The sequence below is a fragment of the Diceros bicornis genome, chromosome 7 (genome assembly GCF_020826845.1).
Source record: "Diceros bicornis minor isolate mBicDic1 chromosome 7, mDicBic1.mat.cur, whole genome shotgun sequence".
NCBI lineage: Eukaryota > Metazoa > Chordata > Mammalia > Perissodactyla > Rhinocerotidae > Diceros > Diceros bicornis.
Window position 1 is genome coordinate 27,508,526 of NC_080746.1, and position 24,882 is coordinate 27,533,407.

The window sequence follows — 24,882 nt, forward strand, 5'->3', positions numbered from 1 at the left end:
ACGACTGAAAATAGCTATGAGGTTGCCACTAAGTCAACTCCCTCACCTAATCCTCTAGGAGAGAGATCTACAGATTGTCTAACATCCCAGTCAAAAATCTACTTTTACTCAGAACCAAACCCAACATGCTAGGTGTCCTCTCAAATGTACAGAAGACCCAAGTTCTTTTTATCAACTTGTTCATGACAGTATGCTTCTACTAATGACGTCTAAGACAGAATTTGCTTTTTTGATGACTATTACAATACTGATTCATACCGTGCTCTCAAAATATAAAACTTCTTAGTTCTTTTTCCAAATGAATTGCTGTCATGTCAGTATTTTCCCTTTTCGCATGTGATGAGCTGATTTTAAAATGTATGTTATCTCTATTAAGTTTTTTATTATTTACACTCCTTTCCAATCTATTAAAATCCTTTTCTAAATTTACATTCTGTCATGCAACCGTCCTTTTCAGTTTTGTGCTATTACAGATTACACAGTCATTTGATTAACTACCTCAAATACTTTTTACAAAAATATCAAGGCATAAATCAATGAATGAATAAATTCTAATACGAAGACAATTTTTGCCATTTTAAGAAAAAATATTATTCTACAGAGAAATATGAAAATCATAAGGTTCACTAAAGAACACCAAGATAATTTGAAAATATTATTCTACAGAGAAATATGAAAAGCACAAGGTTCACTAAAGAACACCAAGATAATTTCATCTTCCCTGTTAGAACATTTTTCTTAATCCAGTTCTTCCTATTGTCACCATTCTCTGAATTAGCTTTTAATCAGATCTTACAAAAAAGTTTTTTAATTAAAGAAAGCCATTTATACTCCCATAAAAACCCATTAAATTTTGTTTTTCCCACAAAAATTCTACATATAAGCTGAACCAAAAGAAACTGTCATCATTTGACCAATTCTGACCTATAAAGGCAATTTCAATCAATTCACACAGTCATTTTAGTCTAGCTTTACATTGTAAATGATCGGATACAACTGTCTTAGGCCAACGCTGGTAAAGTAATATAAGACATATTTATAGAAAGTATATGATAAAGGAAATATGCATTACTAAAATTACCACTTCTCTCATTCCTTCCTGAGCTTTCAAGTATGCATTTTCAAAAGCTGTTTGCTGAAGCTTCAAAGGAAGTGCTTTCAATAACCTGGAAGAACTTCCTTGTTCCATATCCTGGAATAATCTTTAAAACAAAAGACAAAAGCAAAAACAAAAAGAGAAATAATTTTTTACCTTAAACTTTACTTTCCAAAGCACAGTACAGGATAAAAATAAATCACTCTATGAGACCAACTAACGTACTAGGTCTTCTTCTAAAAGACTAATGAAATCTGAGTCCATTTAAAGAGGTTCAGATCAACTGCTTAATATTAGGGTCTTTACCATATATTCCTTTTTCTCCTAGAACTAAAATGGGTCTCAAAAGATCTTTTAGCTTATTGCTCAAACTTGAACAGCCATGAACTCAAACTAGCTGGAAAAGAAAAATTGTCCTCTGGTCAAACACCAATTAGAAGAAGCCACAGCCTTCTATGCCAACCTGCTCTATTATTAATCACTCTGAAAGTGGATAGCTTGATGTCTTGATGTCCCATTTAACTCTTTTTTATGTGATGGAGAAGAGCTGATCAGTGCCTTTTGCATAATATCCTATCATATTTAAAGACAACACTTTAATCAATTTTGTCCTTCATGCTTTTTTAAGTAATCAAAACTCGCATACTTTTCTGTGTTACTCTGATTCCTCCAGTTTCTCTAACCTCTCTTAAAATAGCCCAATATTAGATATCTAACAAATAAACAACCAAAAGCAACAACAAATGCTATGTTCATGCCATTCTTGAATTTATACATTTTTGAATCTTAAAGAGATTTCTCAATGCCACCACTACACTGCTTTATTATTATATTCAACTTGTGGTCCTCTAAAACCCCAGATCTTTAACTTCTGTACATATTTTCTGTCTTTTAAGGACTTGAAGTACACCAATTCATTAGCAATCCTTAAAATGCACTATGGTCTTAATGAAAAGAATCCCAAACCTAAGGAGTTAGACGCAAATTCTGATTTACAAAAACGCTATTGCCAGCATATTCCAACTCTGGACATATTAGGTAATCTAAAACATATATTTATGTGACTGTTGGTACAGTTTCTTTATCGTGATCTTTAATTATTGGTCACTTACATTTGAACAGTAAAGTTACTCAAATGATTTTCAGCTTTGATGTGTTTAAAGCATTATGTAATTTCTTTCTTCAAATATTCATTTATTTTACTATTAAACACCTACCACATGTCAAGTATTGTTCTAGGTACTTAATGAACAGAACAGACAAAAACCAATGCCTTCCAGGAGCTTATATCCTAGGTAGATGTATTAAAATATAATATTTCAAGTGGTGATAAATGCTACAGAGAAAAATAAAGCAGAGAGGTGCTTTATTTACAGGGAGTGCGAGGTGTTAAAGGCAGAAGTAGGTTGCAACTTAGAGTTTTAAAACCAATTTAATAACCTGATAAATATGCAGTCCTTAAAAAATTAATATTTGTTTCTTCGGGTACTCAAACATAAAACAAATCCCTATGATAGAATCAGCCCAGTGCCTAATTGTATGTTCACTTAAGTAAATATAAATTGTAATCAGCAGAATGTAAAATGTGCTAATTTTCATTTTACAAATTTATATAAAATCACAGTAATACCCAAACATTCTATATCTCCCATAAGTGGTAGCAGACACACCTCATTCAACTCAACCACTTACTAGCTGTAAGGCACTGAGCAAGTAACTTGATCTCTTTAAGCCACAAAGTTTTCATTTATAAACTGGAGAAAATAATAGTATCTAAGTGATAGAGTCATCAGAATTAAGAGAAAACATAAAAGCCAGGCATAGAGTATACGCTCAATAAGTGTTTGCTATTTGGAGTATCACTAGTGACCTATGACTGTGCTAGACATTGCATTGTTATCTGCAGTGTTCCAGACACTTCATGAATACCTGGCCCATTACCTATTGATTGACTCTGCAGCCAACATGCGAACTTGGTGATGACTATCAGCAAGAAATTGTGGAAATACTTCATTTATGGGAAAGTTTTTTCCCTTTACATTAAGAATAGCCCATTTTGAATAAGGATCGACCTATGGGAAAAAAGCAACTGAGGTTAAATATGAAATATTAAGAGAAAAATCACCATTAACAAACAGAAACAAAGCCTGCTTAAAAAATTTCAATGGAGACCTTACTAATACTTAATGTGGAATAACTCACCTCAAGCAAGGTTTTAAGGCATTTTACTAGGGCCATTCTTACAGAGAATGTGCATTTCCCCTCCTTTGTTAATTGCCTGAAATAAAGTAAGTGTTCCAATGTTAAATAATCATTCCAATAAAAGCACAGTCAAAAAAAAAAATCACCGGACGTTAAGGTTATTCTAGGTTGCTTCCAAAATTTATTTCCTTGCTAAATTTAATTCTCATTATGTAACATATGTCAATATTCTCACCTTTCCCAAAAATTTCAGCTAAAAGAAATTAGGTTGAAAAGGAGTTCATTTTAATGTACATTATTTGTTTTATAGGATTATGCCTCGTTTGGGGACTATCATACTTCAGCTAATCACATTATAGTAAACTTGCTTTAAAAGGAAAAAGATCAAAGATTTTAACACCACATTCTATACTGATTCAGAAGTCCTTACAATTAAATGATATGAAGGTTCTAAATTACACATATGTGCTCCTCTATAAGTATCATGGTGTTACTTAGACTGTGACTATAGGGCATGAAATAACCAGATGGTGATAAGGTCAATTCATTCATTTTAGGAATATGGACAATTCAATTGATTTAGGCTTGTTGCACTTTGCTTATTCACCACAAGTCAAACTATTATGTGATTCAAAATTCACAAGGAAATACACTCAACACACTTTAAAAAAACCAAGCCTTCAGCAATAAACAATGTAGGTCTTCAAGTAATTAAAGAGGGAAAACAAATTACATTCTACTATTATTAAAATATGTACATATAATTACATCTGAAGATTAGAAGAAATCACTAACGTAGAAATGCAAAGTTTGCATCTGTATCCAGAGGTAGCAAAAAAAAAAATAAGAACTTCACAAAACAGTCTGTCCCTACCAAAATGCTTCAATCACTGTTAGAAAATGTCCTTGAGCATCCCTTGTGGTCTCAGAATCCATATTGCCTTGACATAAATTCATCACAACATGAAGGATGTGGTTTAAAACTGTCTTACAAACATCTTGGTCACGGCGATAGAAAGAACACAAGTTGCTGTGGTGGAAAAAGTTTAACTTCAGTATAACAGAAGATATCAGTTAGTTTACAAATTTAAAGTGAACATAACATTTGGTTTTAATTTCTTACGATAGTGGTTTTAGAAGTTCAACAACATCTTCCATTGGCAAGTGATATTCTTCTCCGGGAAGCTCCTTTAAAAGCACTAGATACTAAGATAGTAGGGAGAGTGAAATCAGTTTTTTTTTTCATAGATCATTTACTTAAATAAGTATATATGTAACCATAAATTCATATATAGACACATGCGCACACATACAGACAAAACAGTGAATTTTTAAAAGACAAAGCATAGTAAAAAAGAGGTTTGAAGTCAAACAGAGCTGGATTCAAATCCCAGCACCATAACCTATTACTTGTGTGATTAAAAACCATTCATTGTCATCTGAGCCTTTGTACTCTCACCTATAAAATGGGTATATGTACCACTTACCTGGCTGGATTCACATGAGGATTAGAGGAAATAAATGTAAAGGTCTAGCATTTATTGTAGGAATTCAATAAATGACAATTGTTAACACTGTTGGGGTTAAAAGCCTGAGCAAGAATCTAAAACTATATTATGTCCCTACTCTCCCAAAATTATGCCTGGGGATAAGAGTTTAATGGTCAAAAACTATTCTATTAACGAATTTTGGAAAGCAGAGATAATCAGGGGCAGGGAAGAAGTCAAATACTCTGACCTGTCTTCCTATGAGGCAACCTTATAAGGCTCTCTATGGTTCTATGGATACAACGGGCTGCTCAGTAACTATCAGTTATAATGGTAGTTAAAACCAGGCAGCCAGTTTCTGAGAGCTGCCAAATCATTTTCTAGTGGTAGTAATAAATCAGACAACTTTTTTCCCTATCTTCATTATGTAGAAAAATGTTTCTTACTCCTTCTCAGATATTATAAAAGAACATTAAATTGGACCATTTTAAATATTGCCATGAGAATCATGTGTGATGTTACTGAGTGTCTTAAAGTGACTTTAAACAACAAAGCCTCAAGCAAAGTATACAGTCCTCACCATTGGTCGGGGCTGGAGACTTGACTGGAGTGTTTGTCAAGGTCAAAACCAGGGGCTCAAACAGAGCTCAATCAAGCATGTTTTCTGGGGTCAGGGGATCAACCAGCATGTTCACGACAGCAAGAACATGATCAGGGATTCTACCAGGGACTCAACCTGCATGTTTTAAGAGGTTCTAATCAGGGAATCACCTGGCATGTTTCCCAATTTGCTAGGACTAGGGACATGACCATGGACTCACCCAACATACCCGCTGGGCAGGCACTCTCCCTGCGTGTTCACCAGTGCTGGGATTAAGGGGATAGCCCACAAGGTTGGGAGGTTAGTTACATATAAAAATATTAAGTAAACAAGTAAATGTATTGAGGTTAAGTAAGAAGCCAGGTTTCTTACTAAAATAGAGCTACAAATATGAACAGAGAAAAAAGAAATAAACTCTGTGATGTTGGATTGGAATTTGAAATACTTCTAAGAAGATGAATAGATAGACTGGGGTAGGGCAAGAGAGGGATTACTTCTATAATATTCTCATCAAAGTCTAAATGTAAATCTAAATCTAATCATGAGGAAACATGATAAACCCAAAGTGAGGGAGGGATTCTACAGCTCAAGTGGCTGTACTATTCAAAAATAGGAAGGTCATAAAAGATAAGGAAACACTAAGGAATTGTTCCAGATTGAAAGAAACTGAACAGACCTGACAACTAAATGCAATGATACAATGTTAATTTCCTGATGATTATTCTGTGGTTATATAGGAGAGTATCATTGCTTTTAGGAAATACACACTGAAGTATAAGGAGCATCATGTCTGCAACTTAATCTCAAAACGGTTCAGAAAAAAAGATGTGTGTATATGTTGTGTGTGCATGTGTGTGTGTAGACAGAGGATAAGGCAAATGTGGTAAAATATTAACTGTAGAAGCTTATGAAGGGAATATGGAAGTTCTTTGTAGTATTGTAACTGCTGTCATTTTGAAATTACAGCCAAAAAATTTAAAAGCATATAAACTAAAGTCAAGGCAAGATTCAGACTTCAACTATAACGTTATGTAAGTATTATTTTTACATTCAGAATCTGTGTTTCTTGGCCTAGTTTAAAATAATTTAGAAAATTAATTATATTTAAAGAGAACAAATCTATCCAAAGTCCATCCAAGTTTTAACGTTTCAGTATCCACTTAAATTTTGTTATAGCACATTAAAAGAAAAAGTGTATTTTACAACTAGTCTCAGATTCATTTCTCAAGAAGCAATTTCAAGTTTTCAAAGGTACTATGTGATTCTTTTATGTCAGTCCATTACACTTAGCCAGCAACATGAGACATAATTGAAGAGCTTTCTCACTTTACTTAACTCACCATGTGTAGGTGGAGAGATTTAGTAGGGTCTAGCATGCTAGAATCAATTAACATTAACAACTTCCTCCGAATATCAGCTGCTCTAAATGACACAGTATTGGTCTGAGCAGTAGTTACACACATACACAAGAACTTGAGCATGTCTAAAAAAAGTAGATCTGGCTTTGACAGATGTTCTTCAGCTAACGGACTGATGGCACCTAAAAATAAAACACACTTATTAAGACTAAAAGAGGGGCACAACAATTATATACATTGAACATTAACTCAAATATCCTCCCTTCTGCCAAAAAAAAGGAGATCAAAGTACATGGAAAGCAAAATTATAGTGAAACTGATTACACGGTAAAAAATTAAAATTCTTTATAAAAGGTTACTCTAGGATTCTGTCATCAGAAAATAATCTATGGAAAAATCTATATGGACAAACATTCACTGCAGTACTATTATTATAGGGAAATAGAAATCTAAATTTATGACAATAAAAAATGGTCAAGTAAATTATGGTATATATGTTAACTGGAATATTATGAAGCCATTAAAAAGCAAGATTATTAATACAAGTAGCTACACAAAAAATGCTTATCAATAATATTAAAAGAAAACAGACAAGGTATAAAAAGGCATCTGAATGTTGATGCTGATTACAATTTTGAAAGGATTTATAGAGAAATAACAGAAAAAAGGTTAAAAGTGATAGCATTATGGGTGCTTTTTCATTCTCCTTCTTTCTATTTTCCAAATAATCTAACATATGGTTCTATTTCTTTAGTAATTATTTTAAATTCCTCCCATGAAGAATAAACAGAAAAACAATAAACTCAATTAAAAATAAGAAAAATCTATGCACAGAGGGAACAATCCTAATAGACTATACTAAGGGAAAAGGAAATGAGCATAAAATTGGTATCTATGAGCCTGTTTATAATACCAAATCAACACAAAGAGGTAAAAGAAATCCTAAGCAGTAAATATGTATTTACCAATAGCACTTTGGCTCTCTCCAGATTCATTTGCATCACTAATACTACCAGTAGGGTCATCATCAAATAGATTCATGGATGACTGATCCTCCGTCTCCATCAGATTTTTATCAGTATCATCTTCCATTGATTCTACTTCTCCACAGTCAAGTGGCTTTTTGGTAAAGGATGCCTTCAAATAAGAGAAAGAAAGATGTCCAAGTTGGCTTCTTTCAGGAGCATGTTGTAGTTAAAATTCACCTAATTAAACAATTCAAGATTCATATGTCTGAACACTGCAGTGATATTCGTATTAAATGTCCAACAACAGGAAAATGGATAAACTTTAAAATAACAACAATATGCAAATTTTAAAAATAATTTCTTACATTAAGAAGCTTTATAATACCCCATATTGATGAGGGTGTGTGGAAAAGTGTAAGTTGGTATGACTATTTTGGAGGAAAATGACAATATCCATCAAAAAGTAAAATTCGGGCCGGGCTGGTGTCACAGTGGTTAAGTTCGCACACTCCGCTTCAGCGGCTCAGGGTTCGCAGGTTCAGATCCCGGGTGCAGCCCTACACACCACTGGTTAAGCCATGCTCTGGTGGCATCCCACATACAAAATAGAGGGGGATTGGCAGAGATGTTAGCTCAGGGCCAGTCTTCCTCAAGCAAAAAGAAGAAGATTGGCAACAGGTGTTAGCTCAGGGCCAATCTTCCTCACCAAAAAAAAAAAAAAAAAAACCAAAATTAACATTCCTTCTGAAGAAGTAATTCCATTGCTAGAATTTATTCTATATCCTTCATATGCACAAATAAAAGTAGACACAAGTATAAGAATCTTTACTACAGAACTCTTTGTAACAAAAAACAAGTAGACACCACTTAAAATGTTAATTAAGATCAGAGGGGCTAAAAATACATATATATACTATTCCCATATAATGAGATACCATGCTACTGCTTAAAAAAGTAAAGATTAACAGTCTGTAGTGATAAGGAAAAATGATCAAGATTTATTATTAAGTGAAAATAATCAAGTTACAGAATATTTTTTCATTCACTACATATTTGAGTATCTACCACGTGTGCCAGGCACTGTTCTAGACAAAAGAGTATTTGTAGCATAAGCCCCTTTGTATGGAAGCAGAAAAATACTACGATAAGAACATGTTGCTTGTCGGGCAAGATTTTTATTTTTAAGGACAGAGAATTATTTTGAATTTTGGTACAGTGTTACACAGAAAGAGGTATGACCTTGGATGATTAGTTCCCAATCATTGTCTATTATTATTTGCTGAAAAACTAAAAGACAAGCACTATGCAAGGTTACTGATATTAAGCAGCAATCAAATATAAACCAAATAACTTTAATTTCCACATTTCAAATATATAAGATGCCATGTATTGTGAAATGTATTCCTATTTAACAAATTTCAATGAAAAAAAAATCATCTTAGCATCAATGAAATACAGTAGTAAAACAAGAAGCATACTTACTAAACTTTTACAAGTATCTGCAACATCATTCATTAGCTTTGATGTTAACAATCGCAGGAAAAAGCCAGATGCAATCTTATTTGGACTGTGCTATTATTAAGACAAACAAAAAAACAAGCAAAGAAATAAAAACAATTATTCCTGGCAGATATTTTCTCTATTGTGAATGAAATGTAGATTTTCTTCTATACTGGAAATTCTCTATCATAAGAAGCATAGATAAAGAGTTTACTATTAGGGCCAAGATATAAATTGCTTCAAAAACACTAACCTCTTTTCTTAGATTAATAATAACTATAGCAAATATCTTTCACTGTGCATAAACACTAAAGTAAAATACCAGCAATTGACCCTAAACAGAAGCAAGCAATAATTGTTAAGTTAGAGTTTATTTTTCTACTTCTCTCCTTTCCCATTTACAACAAAATACATTTCAAAACCAAAAACGTATGCTGATAATCTTGATATATGGCCATGTTCTTAATATATATTAGCTTTCAAAAATGTTCTTTCCAATTATTATCAACACTCTGGCCTGGCTCAGCTACCCCTCAGGCCTGCCTCCAAATCAAAACAAAGATTACACACAGTAGCACTCTTTCTACCAAATATTATACAAGACTATCTGGGTAGAAGAGAGCATAAGGTATGTGCTGGAGTTGTTTATCTTTGCAGCGCGCAATAGCCCTGGTATAGTGGTATGCATATCACATAGCTAGTAGTCAATAAATTTTTATTAAATGAATGGAAATATGCTGGCAATAAAAGAGTCACCTATGTAGTTCTACATAAAAGCGGTAAAATAATCTCAGAAGCCTTCCTGAAATGACAAAATTAGTTTCATGAGCAACTCAGATTACCTATTGCTTTATTCCTCTGGATACTAGCTTTATTTACCATTCAATTTAATTTTAAATCAGTGTATAAATTTATAAATGGACCAAAAAAACAATAACAACATTAATCAGTTATCAATCTCCTAGATAGGCTATACTGTCAAGTAAGAACATCTTACCTTGGTACAGTTACACAAGCATCTTGTACATAGATGCATCGTATTTCTCAGTGAAACAATTCTAGATTCCTCATGTGGCTTATTTTTAAACAGAGTGATACTTTCTCCTGCACAGTGCATTAAAGACTATTAAGAATAAAAGAAGGAAAAATCAAAATTCCAGTTAAAATTATAGCTTAGTGATTGCTTTTTAAAGTTTTAATTAAGAGGTAAAATTAAGTGTTTTTAGAAGTTCTACTTGGTTATACAGTATAATTAAAAATTACGAACAATTTTAAATGCTATATCTTATGTCCTGTTCTCCTTACACATCACACCGCTGACAGAATAGTACCCAGAAATGAAAATAAATTTCACACTTAAAGCCTACTTGATTAATACTCAGTCAAGGACTCTTTAGGATGACTGATCACAGAAAAACTTAAAAGTACAGATAAAAATCAGCATTTTTGTTAATGAGATTAAATTTTAATGTGATATATTTCAATTACTATATTTATAGTTGGCTTAGAATAATTTTAAATCTTTTTTTTTTTTTTTTGTGAGGAAGATCAGCCCTGAGCTAACGTCCACGCCAATCCTCCTCTTTTTGCTGCGGGAAGGCTGGCCCTGAGCTAACATTCGTGCCAGTCTTCCTCTACTTTATGTGGGACGCCGCCACACCATGGCCTGACAAGCGGTGCATTGGCACACACCCGGGATCTGAACCCGGGCCGCCAGCAGTGGACCACACTCACTTAACCGTTATGCCACGGGGCCAGCCCTCTTTTTTTTTTTGGATGAGAAAGATTAGCCCTGAGCTAACATCTGTTGCCAATCTTCCTCTTTTTGGAGAGGAAGACTGGCCCTGGACTAATATCCATGCCCCCTTCCTCTACTGAACATGAGGGACGCCTGCCACAGCATGGCTTGATAAGCGGTGCGTAGGTCTGCTCCCGGGATCCGAACTTGCAAACCCTGGGCCGCGGAAGCAGAGCACACAAACTTAACCACTCCGCCACCAGGCCAGCCCCAAAATAATTTTAAATCTTAAGGAAGGACAGATAGTATCATTTCTTGTCAGACTGCATAAATGAAAGAGAAAGAGTTAACCTACATAAAAATTCAAGGTTTTCCAAAGAAATACACCAATTTTCCCAGGAATAAATTTCATTCAAATTCATCCAAAACTTTATTAGCATACATCCTCGTACCTTGGCTTTATGGAATAATTCTGATTTGTATGCTTCCTCTTCAGCTATTACACCCACATAACAATAGCAGCCCAGAACACCCACCAAAAGACTTGAACACCGGACAAGCGTTTCTGAATCTGTAGTCTTAAATTAAAACACAAATAAAAATACATATATATTTCATAAATAATTTTAAGTACTCTACAATTATCTTTTGTAAGAACAAATTTGATGTAGGTATTGAGAAACAAAAGTTTAGTTAATTGAGATAATAGTGGCATAATTCTGATTATCTCTAAAAACATGTAAGAGATCCCTGCAGAGTTGTGATAACCAGATTCTCAGGAAAAAGAGCATAAGTTATCTCCTAACTGCCAAGCAAGGTATCTCCTCTTAAAGCGGCACAGTGTACTGCACACATAGGCCCTTAAATATCTGAGAGGGGAAAGAAAAGGAAAGAAACTGACAGGCAAACAAATGTCTATAACTCTTAGAACATGAATAGAAATTAGATTCATGTAAAAAGACATTAAAATGACATTTTGAGCTTCTGAAGAACAAGAATCTTGACTTATTCAGCTTGTCAGACTCCACAGACTAGCACAAAATATTTTTGCAATAAATAAATACTGCTTAGCCAATTTTATAGAATTATGTAAGAACTTGCAATGGTTATACAGAAAAATAAGATTTTCAGATTTTTTGCTCCTATGTTGCAGGAAATGGCATTTTAGGGGAAAACACAGAAGACCATACTACTTTGTAATGAAAGTCATTATAACTATGATCCAGAAGCAGGTCAGTAATTAAGGATAAGACAGAGGAAACACACTGTCCCTTCTCTGGCTCTTTGAGTCATTATTCCCAGTTACTGAATTCACTCCTTTGAGTAGCTTGTAGGTTTTAGTTTATTCAACATATATTTTATCATTTACCATATAACAAGGCATCGTGGAAGATACAAAGATTAATAAAAATATATATGCCCTTTAAAGAACTTATAGCATAGTTTAAGAGATATTTATATATAAAAAATATACACAAATATCTACGGTACAAAGAAGATGCTAAGTGTCATTTTAAAATAGAAATACTAAGTACTATGAAAATTAAAAGACGAATTATTATGGCTGAAATTATTTAAGGAAGGTTTACGCAAGGATTTTGACGTGGGTGATTTAAACACACGAAATGGTAGAAAGATATTTCATATAGAAAGCAATGGGAGTTTTCGCAAGAGAATAGCACACACAAAGAACATTTGTGATGTTAAGGGGACAACGGAAATGATTTATGAGAAATCACTAGATAACCTTTAAAATATGGGTGACTGCTAGTTCATTAATCACTCCTCCCTCTTCACGTGTCACCAAAATCTATTAGTTCAGTTAAAATTATGCCCTTTTCTGTTATTGTAACATCTCCCTCCTCTGCATTGACAGGTTCTTTTTCACCATATAATCCCTATGCTCAAAACCATTATTATTTCCACCTAACCTACCCAAAGAATTCTACTTCTTTAATGTCTACCAGAATTCCTGGTACAAAGGAAACACACAAAGTATTAATCTTCACTTTTCCTTTTCCATACTAAATTTTTGCTATTTGTAGCCACGTAGCTTTTAAAATCAAGTCTCTCACCATCCTTAGTGTCTTTCCTCCCTCTGTTTCTCCTTCCTAACAGTCTACCAAAGTTGAATCAAATATACGCTTTATTTCTTTTTTAAAATCTCACCTCAGATGAGTAGTTATTTAGAAGCTGTTCTGATAATCCCAGGAGATAGTGATCCAGTGATTCCTTGAGATTTTGGTGGACAGAAAAGCCTATACTAGGTTGGTGCTTTTCTACAGCATATTCTTTTCCAATGGTTAAAAAATCCATCCTGTCAAAAGTTGTCTGAAGAAACAGTTCTTCAACTTCTGAGAATGAAGGCTCTTCTTGACCTTTTTGGTGTTTTTCACTTCAAGAAAGTAAGATCTTTAATTTATAACCAAATGACAAAATACTTCACCTCCATATAGCGGCAATAAATGACAAATGAAAAGATTAACTTAGCATCTACATTATTCAAAGACTTATATACCATTAATGGATTATTCTTTTAAATGCTTTTCTTCTTTGGAGTTTGATACTTACTGGTACCAAATTTCATTATTCAGTAGCAAATTTTACTAATAGATGGACGAAAGAAATACAAGTTACAATCTCAAAGGCAAATTCAGAAAGTATCAAAAAGAAAATATGAATAACACCAGATATAAACACTAATAACATTATTGGAAAACATTTCCCTTTTTTCACCTTTGATTTCTCCAAAATGTAGAATCTTTTTCATCTTATGCCCTCTTGAGAGAGATTAGGAATCTTCATGCTAGTGAGTCATTTTCAGTCAGTGATCAACATAAGCCTCTTACATCAATCAACTAAAATGAAGTTTTCACACTTATTTTCGTTTTCCCTATCCTCAATTATCATTAGTTTTTAAAGCTAACAAATAGTCAGATTTTACTTGACATACAAAAGAGTCACATCTTTAAAGAATTCATTTCACATAATTTTTATGTTCCTTTTTTTTGTGTGTGTGTGTGTGTGAGGAAGATCAGCCCTGAGCTAACATCCATGCTAATCCTCCTCTTTCTGCTGAGGAAGACCGGCTCTGAGCTAACATCCATTGCCAATCCTCCTCCTTTTTTCTCCCTTTTTCTCCCCAAAGCCCCAGGAGATAGTTGTATGTCATAGCTGCACTCCTTCTAGTTGCTGTATGTGGGACGTGGCCTCAGCGTGGCTCGACAAGTGGTGTGTCGGTGCGCGCCCAGGATCCAAACCTGGGCCACCAGCAGCGGAGCGCATGCACTTAACTGCTAAGCCACAGGGCCAGCCCTAATTTTTATGTTTTTAATTTCCTATCACAACCATTCTATTTCTTCCATTGGCAAATGTCACACATTACACTAAACAGCATTAAAAAACAGTAAAATAGATCTAAAATTATAGAGCATAGATTACAGTCATTGAATTAAAATAAGCTTTCCCCTGGCTAACAGTTGTGATTTTTTTAAATTGACCAACTTAGTTCATAATTTTTAAGATATAGCTGCTACTCTGCTAAAATTATTATCTTTGTAATTAAAGCTCTATCTTAACACAAAACTCTATTAGATAACATACCATTCTGGTGCACTTTGGAAAAAATTCATTGCAGCTTTACAGTTTTTCATAGTGAGACTCACAAGAATTTTCTCCAGTGCAAGATGAGGAAAATTACTATAAAGAAAAATAAAAATCTTCACTTAGAAGACCAAAAGCCATTTAAAGCATTCTTTAAACTTAAAGATCCATGTTTGGCTGTAAATCTTGACCTCTAAAATTTGGATCCAAAATTAAAATTGCTTTCATCTGTACTGAATTTCTTAACATCTGAAAGGAGAATTTAAGGAGCATACATTTTATGTTACTATTGTTTTAACACTTTCTAGAAGCAGAATCATGTTCAATTTTTAAAAATCATTTCTGAAATAAACAGATTATGAAATTAAAGCAAAAGCACTAGGATCCAGAAGTCTGTCCTCCAGGCATTCAGTTCTAACCACCAACTATGGAAAGGTTAAGTGGACAAGCTGCTCCCCATCCCAGTACTTAGGTCCCTGTTTGTCTTTCTCTCATTTCCTCCCCCTGTTAATTTATCATATTTCCTCCAGAAAATACTGTCATTACGATTCAAGAATACACTTGAGTCAGATATATGTTCAGACGGACCTATTTACAAAAGATCACAAAGGAACACACAAATGCTCAAAGAATTATATTCATATTCTTTATGCACATCCCCCTTATTCTGTCTAGACAGAGAGGCAAAACAAAGTAAAAGGACCTAGACTGAGATCCAGGCACAGAGACACAGAACACTGTAAAAATAAAGAGACTGTTTAATATTTAGGGCTGGCTCTGGGAAATTCTGCATTATCACTGTAAAATAAAGCCATCTAGTATCAAATAAGTAATGGAAGGCATCTTACAAGACAAAACAAAAAACAGTAGCATGCTAATGAACTCAAATTACCTGTGAAGAATTGGAGGCAGCTCTGTACTGTCTTCAAAGTCATCCTCTAACTGACAGAATAAGAGCCATTTCATTATCAATTCTTTTAAAGCAAAACTTCTATTTACTTCACATATATTCTGCTCCATTCCTGTTTTTACTGTTTCTGGCACTACACAAATGGTCAGTGCCAAAGTCAAACAGCATACTGCAGGACTATAACAAAACAAAGGACAATGTTGTTAAAAGTAACCCCTTTGAGGGACAGAGACCTTGTCTATCTTATTTATCACTGTGTCACCAATACTTAGGACAGTGCCTGGCACGTGGCAGACATATAGTAAACTTCCGGCAACTAAATGAACACAAAAAACTGTAAAAAGTCTGATTACATTTGAGAAGATTCTTGATTAAGAACTCTTATCATAACCGTATGTAGTACCAATAAAAAAATAAGGCTTATGAATATTGAGCAAACAAGTAATTAATTGTCAATTACAGATAAAAGAAATTTAAACACTTAATTCTTTACAATTGGCCTTAGTAATCTCTCTACATTTGAAACTAAATTCACATTTATTTATTTATTAAGACTTCCTGGACAAACAATAAAAGCATCTGAAATAGAATTTAATATATCTTTAACTGAAGTTACAAACTACAAAAATCAGGAAAAAAAATAATATACATATATAGCAAAATCTAATACAATGTATAGTCAACTTACCATGAAGGTTTGCATGCTGACCCAGTAAATAACTTCCAGAATTCTCTATCAACCTCAATTAAACTGCTTTGAATTATGGCTCCAAGTAAGCCAAAGTTTTCAGCTTGTATTTGTTCAGAACTTATACCACGAAAGGTAATACACCAAATTTTAATCCAAAGTTTCAATAAATCTGACTTTTGTGAGCTTTCTAGGTTTGATTTCTTGCCTTGACACAATGCAACTTCCATAAGGCATCGTAACACATATGGTGTGCGTTCCCCACGTCGCTGCTGAGGTAGAAGCTGGTATAGTATCGTCAGTAATGGTGATAGCTCACCATCAGGTAAACTTGCAGGATATTTTGATATTAACTGGGTTGCAATCTGTAGCCTAAAAGAAAAAAACTATAATTAATTTGAAAATTATTCAATTCCATTAACAAACTAAAAGAAAATAAATACATAGACCTAGTACCCTCACAATATCCTAATTAGAGTATCACCATCATCATTTTCCATACTACTCTCAAAATAAACTGGCTCTTAATACTTATTACGCCCTACTTCCTAAAGCAGAGGAAGACTGACAACTTTTTGGCTAGCTGAGTAAGCTATCATATTTACCCTACACCAAAAATTTAAAAGAAAAACTAAATTAGAAATATTCTGAGTTATTGCACCCATTCCTGCTCTTCTGCCACCAATAATATTCCTTTAAAACAGGAAAACAAACCAAAAAAACACAAAAAAATGTTTTTCCTTGACATTAATTCAATTAATTCAATAAATATTAGTGTGAGTTCTCTAGAATGTGTGCTACTCAATAGGAACTTTATCATATTTATCTCTGTATTCCTAATGCTTGGCACACAGCAGGTGTTCAATAGTAAATAACTCTTGACTAAATGAACAAATTAAAGAATCTGAAATAGGCACCCTCAACTGTATAAAATAAACATTAGCTTAAGCAATAGGTATCTAAATCAATATGCTGCCCCCAATCCAATTATATTTCAACATTACATCAACATGGTAAAAATCAAAAGAGCACTGATCACAAAAGCCTGATTATAATCTACGAATTTCTAACTGTCCTTAGGCAAGCTCCTTAACCCTTCTCAGTTTCAGTTTTCTTTTTGGTAAAGCAAACAGGTTGAACTGGGTGAATTCTAAAGATTCTTACCAGACCTAATATTTTGTGATTTCACAGAATTCCACAATTTATTTAATGATTTAAATAACTGTGAATGATACTAAAGAACACAGCAATTAAGAAAAAATAACCTTTTATCATGGCAAAAGATCCAAATTATTCTGTGATTTCTGAATGATACCTTTAATTTCTTCCTAATCTAATTCTATTAGAAAGTGCTATGCATGCTCAAATCTCTTTGTGTTGAGATATACAACTCAGTGAATTCCATGAGGCACACCCTACTGCCTGCCTACCAGGCAGACATTCTCCCTTCTTCCTTGCTATGCTTAGGAAAGGTGGCCCTGTCCCTGGCCCCAGCAGATGAGCCATGGTGGTTGGTCTCAACATGTCCTGGAAATCACCTTCCCTTTTATCAGTGACTTATTTGGGAGTAGACAAATGACCTACTACTGGCCAGGCCAATGAGATAAAGGATTCTACTGAAAGTCTTGTAAGAAAAAGTAAATGAGACTAAAACACCACTGAAAGAGAAAATAATATTTTACCAGGGCACAAGATCAAAATCATTCTGAGACTTCTGAAGATGATTTTTTATTACTTCCCAGCCTAATTCTATTTTCCTCTTTTTGCAAGGTGCACTGGAATCATTAAATTCTCTTTGTGTGGTAGTGTAAGACTGAAAAATCTCCAAAGATCTGGTATCTTCATCAAAAACCTGTAAAATAACAAAAGGAAAACCTTTTTTTCACATTGTTATTGTTTTCTAATAGTTCATTAGGAAAGAAATGTTCCTCCTCAAATGAAGATACAGGGAAGTCATAAAGCAAGAGTAATAAATTACAGAAATATATATAAATATGATAATATAGTAACAAACATACATTTCGCATGATTATAATGGCTCTCTAGAAAGCAGATATAACAAAGTAAGGTATTAGTTTTATTTCCTGAGAACATTTACTAAAAGCACCAAGAAATCTAGAGGTAAAGCAAAACTCTCTATTTTCAAAGCAATTAAATCATAAATTTAGCATTAAGAAAACATTTGACAAGTGAAATTACCTAGGATGTTAACCAAATCTCTGGGGAAAAAGTTTTACTTAAGAAATATTAAGCCATCAACTGATGAATGGGTAAACAAAATGCAATATAGCCATACAATTAAATATTATTCAGCGATAGGAAGGAATGAAATAGTGATTCATGGTACAACACAGATGAACCTTGAAAACATTATGCTAAGTGAAAGTAGCCAGACACAAAAGACCACATACTGTATGATTCCATTTATATGAAATGTCCAAAACAGGCAAATCAGTAGAGACAGAAAGTAGATTAGTGGTTGGTTGCTGTGGACTGGAAGAAGCACGGAATTGGGATTGACTGCTAATAGGTACAAAGTTTGTTTTTGGGGTGATAGAAATATTCTGGAATTAGTGGTGATGGTTACACAACATAGTGAAAATACTAAAACCACTGAATTGTACACTTTAGAACAGTGAATTTTATGCTATGTGATTTCTAACTCAGTAGTAAAAAAAACATTAAGGTTAGGGTAGTCTTATTTCCTACAATCATTAGTTATCACTAAGTTTATATGTGCAAAAGAGTTATCTTTTAAGTCAGAAGGGCAATTCCAAATATTTACGGTGTTTTGAAAGGAACAGTTACATGTACAGAGTAATTTTACAGGCTTTTTATCAGAACACACATTTAAAAAGTCCAGTAATGGGGCCAGCCCAGTGTCATAGTGGTTAAGTTCGCACACTCTACTTCAGCAGCCTGGGGTTCACGGGTTTGGACTCCAGGTGCAGACATACACATTGCTCACCAAGCCATGCTACAGCAGCGTCTCATACACAAAAAGGAGGAAGATGGGCACAGATATTAGCTCAGGGCCAATCTTCCTCACCAATTAAAGAAAAAAAAGCCCAGTAAAAGGAAAATGAATGGGAAATTTCAAAATGTGACAAGACCTACTATACCTGGTGACAAATATCTGCCATCAATTCAATCAAATTTTCCTTGACAGCAACATTACGAGATCCTGAAGTATATTTCCCTCTGCTTCCTATATGACTTATCTCATTAACTAGCAGATCATATAAGTTGTATAAGATACTTTTCCATTTTCTTGATTCATAAGCACCTGTAATTCAAAAAATTAAAACATAATTTATATATACACTTCATTTGTACTGCCAACTCCTGCAAAACTATTCAGCTGTTAAGGGGGAAACAACATTAGAAGACATCTGGTCCAGGGCCGGCCCCGTGGCTTAGCGGTTAAGTGTGTGCGCTCCGCTGCTGGTGGCCCGGGTTCGGATCCCGGGCACGCACCGACGCACCGCTTCTCCAGCCATGCTGAGGTCGCGTCCCACACACAGCAACTAGAAGGATGTGCAGCTATGACCTACAACTATCTACTGGGGCTTTGGGGGGCGGAAAATAAATAAAATAAAATCTTTAAAAAAAAAAAAAAGACGACATCTGGTCCAACCTTCTATTCAGTACTAATGTCCCTTCTGACATTAACCTTAACAAGCTCTATTTCATAACACTGTCCATTTCACATTCAGCTTACTGTATTTGTTATAAAATTCTTCCATATTCTGACCTAACTTAACTTTCTCTAATCAACTCAATCAAAATTTCAATCAAACTTTCTCTAATTTCTTCTCTCCCCCCCAGGCAAATATAATTAATATGTTCCCTCTTTTATATGAGGACCAAGTTCTCTGTATGTCTTTGTTTAAGATAAAAACATTACCAGTTACTTCAACTAGCATACAAATGACATGTCATCCAGACTTCTCATCATCCTAGTCTTCTTTCCCTAGACACACTCCAGTCAATTTATGTCCCTCTTTAAATGTTGCCTCTAAAAAACCTGATGAACATAATACTCCAGCTGTAATCTGACCAGTATGGAAAACAATGGGGCTATTACCTCACACGAAGAACCATAAAATCTATTAAAGCAGCCTAAGACTACATTAGCGTTTCTGGTACGCTAATTTTCAATTCATCCTAAATATACAGTTAACTAAACTCTATACATGTGATACCACCCCCTAAGAAGCCTGATTTTCATCCTGGTGAGAGTTATGTGAAGGATGAAAAACTAAGAAAAGCTACCATTCTTTGACTTAGAGTGGTTTCATGGGCTACAAATACATCTAATCATACATACTAGAAGAACCTACAAAACATACACAGCTACTTTTATGTGGCTATAACAGTTTTCCTGCATTTTAGCTGATATTACTCAGTACAGCATTATTTCTTAATAAGGTCATTAAACTAGCCATGATGAACCGGTCCAAAGGCTAGTATAAGCCCAAAGCATATAGAGCCTGAGCATCAGGGAACTCATTCAGCTCCAGTTCCACCCAGTGAAGTTCCTGTCTACTGAATGGAGCTACATCATCCAATACTCTCTTGGTGAAAGACAAGTGTAAAGAAATCAAGGGAGGATAAGTCATTCATTTCTGGTTTTCCCAGCAAACAGGGGCCTGGAGTAACTTTGAGGTTTAAGGCACTATGTACACAACTTCATTGGGAACTGACTAATCTGACTGGCTGTTTTCAGTCCACCTTTATCTATTTTATTTTCTAATAAAAGCAATATGTAGATAAAGAGGATCTTGCCTTTTCTAAATTCTTTTACTCTTACAGTCTTGTGTCACACCTCTCAGTACCTAATTATTGTAGCATAATCAGATCCTAGAGGAAATAGTGTTCATATTAGTTCGTATTCCTCATAATATCTAGCATTGTATTAAACAAAAAAGGCATGATATGATTTGCTACCACAGCTTCAAAATCTAAAAAAAATGTGTGAAAAATATCCTGATGACTCATACCATTACCAAGCACAGCAATCCAGAGAAAGGTCATAACCTCCTACAAAATACAGATTTCATACTTAAGCCTCTGTGTTTCAAAGAAGCAAATTCAAAACAGCAAAACTTCCTCTATACCTTTTTCTTGGGTTTTGGCTCCCCTTGGATGATGGATATAAATTTGTAGTTGAAATAATTCAATAATGACTTCTTTTAAGGAATCATTAAGTCTATGTTGAGTCCAAATATAAAGCAAGGTAGGAAGAATTTCATCTCCTAATTCACACACTCGAATTCGAAAGTTAACAGCCAAAGTCTTGAGGAAGATAATAAATGCTGCCAAAATATGATTTAGACCTGCAGAGCTCTTTTCTTGTCTGTGACAGAAAATAAACAGAATCAACTTGGTATAACACGGAGGAAAAATACACAACCTGAAGACAGTTATGAAGTTGCATGCTGAAAGAAAAAAAAAATCTAATTTTCAAATAAGAATAGCCTTAGTTTCAGAAAAAAAAGTCATAGCAGCACTACATAGCAACAAAAAAAACATTTCTTATTTGGGGCTAAGAGATCATTCCTGTAGCTCTCTGTGCTGCTGAAACACTGTCTAAAATTATACAAACTGATTTGTAATACCTACCACTTATAAAATGTTTCACATTATAAATTGGGTAATGCCACACAAATGTAAGATACTGATACTTCTAAAATATATTACTATTTTATTTTATTCTTAGTACATTATATCTAGCCCCCAAAATGGGGAAAATGAAACAACTTAGAGGATATTTAGCTTTTCCTGTCATCAGAAAAGTAAAACAGACCTCCCACTTAAGAACATCATTTCACGTCCTGCATATTGGATATTCAGGAAGTGCTGGACCTGACTAACACTTTGGGAGTCCACTACTTTTACTATAAGAGGCCAACGCTTTTTTTAAATTGATAGTATTTTTAGTTACTGAATCTAAAACATAGTCTTACAAGCAGATCAAATGGCTTTTCAATACAAAACAAAACAAAAAGAGATCAGATTACCTTGCATGCTGAATAGCCTTGGAAAAAGATTCCAAAAATTTGGAATTTAATCCATCAGTTTGCGAACAGCATCCTTTAGTCACAGCTTGAATTATTCTAGCCACTAAAACCCTATTAATGTCTTGTGAAGGTTTAAGATACAGCTTGAAGTACATAGAGAGCAATTCTTAAAAAAACAAACAAAAAATGTATTAGTTATACTTTTAAAAAGAAAACTATCAAAGTATTTAACTTAAATACTCTACAATTCAATTTAACTTCACAATTCAATTTAAATTTCAATAATCCCACAGACAAAAAGATTAAAAATTATACTAATTTATATTTAATACAGTAAAAGTATTCCATCAATATATTTTTATTTTATTTTGATGTCCTTCAGGACATCAACAACTACAGGCAGCAGAGTATGTGAACACCGAGGTAAGCGCCAGATCTCAGATAAGCTACTTAACTTCTCCAATCCTATGTTCCTTCATCAAAGCCTAACAAAGCACTTGATACAGTGCACACTCCACAGCTTTGTTTTGTTTGAATGCTGTTTGATTAATAATGTGTGTAAAATATGTCAAGAACTATGAAAGGTCTGAGATTTTACTCTACTCGTAACCTAACAAATTAGAATGCTAGTTTCATGGATGCTGGCAGAAAACATGAGATTCCTGGTCAGAGAAAAAGGACAGTTTATTTCTCACAGCAATGACACTAGCCAGAGTACCTTCACTTTTGCATAAATTCTTCACTCCCAAAGGCAAAAATGTAAAGAGAGACAGGTGACAAACGTGCAAACCGTGAGCTACGTTACAGGAGATAAACCCTGAGCTTTTTATAATGAGTGGGCTGCAAGCAAACCTTTGCTCTGGAGGAAGCCATCATCTCTATCATCATCTCTATCCTCCAAGGCTCACTATACAAACATACTTAAAAATACAGTCTGGAAAAAAGCAGTCAGTGTCTCTCTCATAAGATGTGCAGAAACATGAGATGCATTGAGAATTACACCCAACACAATGAAAAGTCAAGTTGTTAACGTGAGGTTTTCTTTCCGTAAAGAGATATTTAGAAAGTCCTTAGTAAAGTGAGTGAGAATAACACCTATGGGTATCTTCCTTTCCAACTGTATATGTCACATGATTCTGCAGACATAGTTTAAAATCAGAGATATTAAATACATACGAATAAGGACAATATAAATATCTCAAATATTAAAAAGGAAAATGATTTTTCAAATGATTCCTATCATATCTGACAATTTATAGAAGTCTACACCAGTGCTTTCCAAAGTTTATTCACTACATACAATACCTAAATAATGGTAAAAACATTAGTTAATACACACAAATTTGGGGATAAAAAAACAGAAAGGGTTATCTTTATCATTTCCCTCTTATTACTTGCTAGGAGCAGAGAGGTGAAACAGGAAAAGCCAACAATGCAACTAACTGTCTCTGATCAAAGCTCAAGCTTCAGAGCTTTTATGTTATTTGGGGAAACGATCCCAATACTCAGAGAATCCCACATATACCCCCTAATGAGAAGTAAACAGGCTGGTATAAGGCATTCAACAAAAGCCTCAGAAGAGTAGAGTCCAACGTCTTCAAAAAAGCCTGCAGTACACGCCTCCAGATGAATTCACTTCCTCCGTGAATTCAACAACAACGAAAAAAGCTCAAAGAGCAGATGGTAAAACAATATGATATTAAAAAGGAGTTTCTAGAGTTAACAAAATAAAATAAAACCCCAAATAACATCATTAAATGTAGATTCCTTGGGACTTTTACATAGACAATCATGCCATCTGCAAATAGCAACAGTTGTATTTCTTCCTTTCCAAGCAGTATGCCTTTTATTTCCTTTTCTTGCCCAAGTGCCCTGGCTAGAACCTCCAGTACAAAGTTGAATAAGAGTGGTGAGAAGAGACATCCTTGTCTTGTTCCCAATTTCTTTTATGAAGGGTTTTAAATTATGGATTCAATTTGTTTAATAGTTACAGAACTATTCAGATTATCTATTTCACATTGGGTGAGTTTTGATAGTGTGTGGTTTTAAGGAATTGGTCCATTTAAATTCAGTTGTCGAATTTATATGCATAGAGTTGTTCACGGTATTCCATTATTCTTTTAATAGGTGCAAGATTTGCAATTATATCACATTTCATTCCTAATATTAGTAATTTGTGTCTTCTCTCTTTTTATCTTAGCCATTCTCGCTAGAGGTTCTAGATTTTATTGATATTTTCAAAGAATCCGTTTTTTTGTTTCATTAATTTTTCTCTATTTTTCTGTTTCCAATTTCATTGATTTCTGCTCTTCTGCTTGCTTTGAAGATTTTGGATTTGTTACCCTTTTTCTAGTTTCTTGAGAGGGAAGGTAAGATTATTATTTGAGATCTCTCCTCTTTTCTAATGCAGGCATTTAAAGCTATAAATTATCCTCTCAACATAACTTTGGTTGCATTCTACAAATTTTGATACATTGTAATTTTCATTTTCATCCAGTTCTAAGTATGCTTTGATTTCCTTTGAGACGTTTCCTTCGACTCGTGAATTATTTAGAAGTGTGTCGTTTATTTTCACAAAAGTCCTATGAAGGAAACAGAGTACAACGGGAGAAAATAAAAAGAAAAGAACAAAGAAAGGGCAATCAGAAAATGACAGAGTCATTTAAGCTGAGACCTGGAGGATGAGAAGAAACCAGTCACACAAAGAT

General features: G+C 34.1%; 1 protein-coding gene across 5 annotated transcripts in view; it reads right to left on the reverse strand.

Moving 5' to 3' along the window:
• Positions 1–24,882, reverse strand: part of ATM (ATM serine/threonine kinase) — a 124,670-nt gene that overhangs the window by 80,603 nt on the left and 19,185 nt on the right. For all 5 annotated transcript variants that reach the window (XR_009220769.1, XM_058545275.1, XM_058545273.1 and 2 more), the window contains 18 exons: positions 22,175–22,340; positions 21,272–21,510; positions 19,274–19,437; positions 17,834–18,003; positions 16,152–16,523; positions 15,446–15,640; positions 14,554–14,649; positions 13,120–13,345; positions 11,403–11,528; positions 10,210–10,335; positions 9,195–9,284; positions 7,710–7,881; positions 6,727–6,926; positions 4,422–4,504; positions 4,173–4,328; positions 3,299–3,374; positions 3,038–3,168; positions 1,082–1,202 (listed from right to left, as the gene is read on the reverse strand). Coding sequence is in view for 4 of the 5 variants with exons in the window: in XM_058545275.1 (XP_058401258.1) it covers positions 1,082–1,202; positions 3,038–3,168; positions 3,299–3,374; positions 4,173–4,328; positions 4,422–4,504; positions 6,727–6,926; positions 7,710–7,881; positions 9,195–9,284; positions 10,210–10,335; positions 11,403–11,528; positions 13,120–13,345; positions 14,554–14,649; positions 15,446–15,640; positions 16,152–16,523; positions 17,834–18,003; positions 19,274–19,437; positions 21,272–21,510; positions 22,175–22,340 (2,909 nt within the window). In the remaining variant the exon portion in view is untranslated. The remainder of the gene's footprint in view (positions 1–1,081; positions 1,203–3,037; positions 3,169–3,298; positions 3,375–4,172; positions 4,329–4,421; positions 4,505–6,726; positions 6,927–7,709; positions 7,882–9,194; positions 9,285–10,209; positions 10,336–11,402; positions 11,529–13,119; positions 13,346–14,553; positions 14,650–15,445; positions 15,641–16,151; positions 16,524–17,833; positions 18,004–19,273; positions 19,438–21,271; positions 21,511–22,174; positions 22,341–24,882) is intronic.